At 40.7% G+C, this 4275-nt stretch overlaps 2 protein-coding genes across 2 annotated transcripts; both read right to left on the reverse strand.

Annotated features, from left to right (window-relative positions):
* Nucleotides 1–239: 239 nt before the first annotated feature.
* Nucleotides 240–917, reverse strand: LOC131062910 (G-type lectin S-receptor-like serine/threonine-protein kinase At2g19130). The gene has a single exon (XM_057996655.1). The coding sequence runs from the start codon at nt 915–917 to the stop codon at nt 240–242; it is 678 nt and encodes a 225-aa protein (XP_057852638.1).
* Nucleotides 918–992: 75 nt separating this feature from the next.
* LOC131062909 (G-type lectin S-receptor-like serine/threonine-protein kinase At2g19130) lies at nt 993–2471 on the reverse strand. Its single transcript, XM_057996654.2, has one exon. The coding sequence runs from the start codon at nt 2469–2471 to the stop codon at nt 993–995; it is 1479 nt and encodes a 492-aa protein (XP_057852637.2).
* Nucleotides 2472–4275: the final 1804 nt, after the last annotated feature.

Genomic DNA, 4275 nt, shown 5'->3' on the forward strand with positions numbered 1-4275 from the left:
TTACTAGAAAATGTGATGAAACTAATCTTAACTACTAAGAAACGTGGGAAGACAATAAATCATCAATGCAATACTTGCAGTTAAGGTTTAATTGACTGCATGCATGGAGGAGAAGGTACTGGAATGAGCAGTCTTCCTTATTTGTAAACAAACAGTCTAAACAGATTAACAGACTGTAAACGTAGGAGAAATTACTTCTTCCAACATAAACAACCACAACTGGTTCAATTCCATTCTTCTCAGTGATCATCGACGAGTGCTTGCAGGGACCTCTCATATCGTTCCATGTCACCCTCTATTATGCCTTGCAGCATTCTCACAACTTGGGCCATGCTTGGCCTCCCATTCTCATCCTTTTGAATGCACAAAATGCTTACCACGGCTGCCCTTTTTACCTGTTCAATATCCGCCTTGTCTGCAATTCTTTCATCCACAATACCCATCGCGTTTCCCTTCTGAATTTGAGTTGCTGCCCAGGTGGGGAAGTAGCGCTGTGATTCCTGCAAACTCAAGTCATTATTTCGTCGGCCTGAGATTATTTCCAACAGGGTCATGCCGAAACTGTATACATCCACTTTTGCTGTTATTGGCATGCCGGTCAGCCACTCGGGCGCCAAATATCCTCTCGTTCCTCTTGTTGTCGTAAGCACTGTGCTGAAATCTCTACCAACAAGCTTTGCCAACCCAAAATCTGCCACTTTTGAAGAGAAATCTGCATTGAGAAGAATATTTTCTGGCTTGATATCGCAATGGATGATGCAATCTCTGCATTCTTCATAGAGATAATATAGACCTCTTGCAGTGCCTAAAGCGATTCCAAATCTGGTATTCCAGTCTAGCACCCTGTCATCTTCTTTGGATTTGCCAGACAAGAAAGAGTTGAGAGACCCGTTTTGCAGGTACTCATAAACAAGCATCCTATGAGTTCCCTCTGCACAGAATCCCCGAAGCCTCACCAAATTTACATGTTGAATACTTCCAATGGTGCTTATTTAAGCACGGAATTGCTTTTCTGCTTGTGGGGAACCCTCTAATTTTTTCACGGCCACAAGTGTATTGTCTGACAGAGTTCCTTTGAAGACAGAGCCAAATGCTCCCTTTCCCAACTTATGGGCGAAATTATTACTTGCAGTTTTGAGTTCTTTGTAGGTGAATGCTCTGATCGATGTTGGTGTGTCGTAGTCGTCGACATTATGAAGCAGTCTCCGGCGCCTACGCTGATTAAGCCATGAAACAATGAACAGAGTACCCAAAACGGCAACCCCCAAAGGAATTGAAATGGAGAGTGCAACTACTCTGGTACTGCTTTTTTCTGCATGAGCTAACAACTGTGACACGTCAGAAGCAGCTAATCGAATGAACAAGGGCTGACCGTCATTTGAATTAGTCTGCATGCTTAACAGATCACCAAACCACAATTTACAATTAGAAATAATGAAAGCAAAGGCCGTGCAGGAACAATTGTTGAGACAAGCAGTTTTACATCCTTGTAGAGTCGACTCTTGGGTATTTTGAAGAGCCGCTTCCTTATCTGACAAGGACATATTACTGACTTGGAGGAAACCATCTGTGCTGCCACTTGCACTGCAGTTTAATGGAGTACGACGAACACAACCGCTTGACCACCATTCCTGAGAACTCCAGGTAGTAGCGTTTCTTGGCTGGAAGCCTTGCAAACAGCTGCATGGCCTAATGTTTTCTTGGGTGAAGCAGACTCCATAAGCCCCACATACACCATACACCTCACAATTTGTCTGGGGTGAAGTTTTACGCAGGCTCCAGCTTATATTATTAACCCATATGTAGAATGATAGCTGACCATCCGAGGTGAGAACTTCCCTCGCCATCATCATTGAACTGGCTTCGGGTGAAAGCCAATATGTGTAGTACGTATTTGTCGGAGAAACCACTACAAATTCCTGCACAAGTACAGAATAAGATGTTTCCCCTGGCGTGCTGGTAAAAGATCTACCAGTCCATTCTCCTGAGCTATAATAGGAAACACTACTTTTATACTGCACCAAAATGTCTGTCTTTCCTGGAGATGGATTCAACGTGAAAAAGAAAGGCCCAGGCGCTGGATCCACCGAACTCTTCCATGAGTACAATTTCAAGCCTTTGGAGAGCTTCATGGTAGGCATAAAATGATCGGTGGGATTTTCGAAGCTCTCCCACACAGTCTGAGAACTGTTTTGGGCGTCTAAAAGAACAAAATTACCAGTGTCCAGTATAGAAGCCCTTGATGCCTTCGCTTGCTGAGTATCATTACTCGACCAAATGACATTTTCTTGCAAATCAGATATAGTGAGATAACCAGATGTAGAGAGATAAAACGCCGGGCATGTTTCTGATGGGAGTTCCTCTGTTAGCCACCCAAATGATGGTCTTGTCAGGGATGTGGGCATACCAGATGCCAACATACCAGTTGGTGGTTCCGTTGGGACAGAAAAATCCCAACTCAAAAGTGCCATTCTTTGAAATGATGGTCTGGTTTTCCCTCAGAGAACAAGCACAGCAAGAGCTAAAATTAAAAAAAGATCCATTTTCTTTCTTTCCCTTAATTACGGATGCCCTGAAATGGAAGAAATACTTGGTGTCCAAAGCTATGATCCTTGCTAGTTTTAAAGGAGGGAGATATTAGATAGACCACCGAATACACGTAGTTAAGACCGAATAAACGTGCTGCGAACCAGAGAAGAGTCAAGTGCACAAGAACGTGCTGCGACCTGGAATCTTTCATATTTTTATGAATTTCATAAGCTTTCGATCATAATTTATTAAACACCACATAGATCTATTTTAGACCCTCGCGAAAATGGGATGTACGTTCCTTTGACGAGGAAGTCTGAACCGTGAGTTGAGGAACTGGAGCTTCATTTCAGATAATAGATGACTTCAATAATGCTAATTTGGTCGTCTCCCAATTTCTTAAGAGCAATGGATTAATTAAGGTTGTATACGCAGGCTTAAGATGCTCATTCTAGGTTTGACTACGTGTGCACGATACTTATATGAGACTGAATTGTATGAATTCTACAAAGAAAAGGTTGGAGGTCCTTACATAGGAAAAGTGACTGTGAAACAAAGAATTATTAAATTGCAACTCTCTCATGATTACTATATACAAGTTGTGGGTCAATTATAGATCAATAGAGCATAATGCAACTATATAATTCATAATATAATGTTTACTAGTAAGAAAAATTCAATTAGTTGACGAAAAAGTAATTCACAACTCTTAGTTGAAGTAAACTCTAATTTTCAACTATTCAATGCAACTTAGATTTGTACAAACTCTACCAACCAATAATTTAATGATCAAGTCAATGCCATCTTGACAGTGATATTTTTTGTGTCATCTAATCATTTTGTTGGACTGATCACAAAATTGCACATCTTACACTCAACTAGTCATCCAAAGTAAGTGGTAAGGTACATTTTGATGTGATTAATTTTGAGAACCTTTGTATCCAAGTGATGATTTTATGTGAATTCCTTCCTAAAAATTAAAAGTGTGACCAATGAAAATGCCTCCATATCCAGGTAACATCTATGCCTATCCAAGAAATCTATATCCCTTTGCAACACCCCCACAACACAAATAGCTTTAGAGTTTGGTGCAGGAGCACCCTTCTAAGGGCTCCCACCATTTGATTTTGTTGTGATTTTGCTTCTTTATGAAGCCATGTAAATATAATAAGAGCCAAGAGCTCATTGGTTTTGTTTAGGTCCTAGGTTCATAAGTCTAGGTTGAGTTTTCTCTTGGAGTTGAGGGAATGTGAGCCTATTGATGAGTTTGGGGTCCTTTTGGCATGGTTGCGTCCAGAGGATAGCCTAATAAAGGCCTAAAAGCCAAGAAAAGCAACATTGCAAAAGTTGCATGACAACTTTTCAAAATTGCTCAACAACTTTTCCACCAAATTGGTCATAACCTTAGCTTGGTGTTGGGAACCCTAACCTTGGCACGCAAATTGAGGCAAATACATTATAAATTGTTGCAAACCCTAAAATGAGGGGTTGGAGGTCAGATTGTACGGCCAAAGGAGAAACACCTTGTCTGTGACTGAGTTTTTGTTGCCAGCCGACACAAATGGAGCATTGAAGAATTGATAATAGATTGTTCTGGAAACTAAACTATGTTGAGAGTCTTGTTTAGTGTTAATACTTTCATTTTGAGCATTTAGATCAGGTTTGTTTTGTAGGTTTTCTGTGCTTTGTAAATATTTTGTGATTTCTTCTTCACTGTCTAGTTTTGGACTGTTTTGTGAAAATGGG

Source organism: Cryptomeria japonica, chromosome 6, assembly GCF_030272615.1.
Source record: "Cryptomeria japonica chromosome 6, Sugi_1.0, whole genome shotgun sequence".
Classification (NCBI taxonomy): Eukaryota; Viridiplantae; Streptophyta; class Pinopsida; order Cupressales; family Cupressaceae; genus Cryptomeria; species Cryptomeria japonica.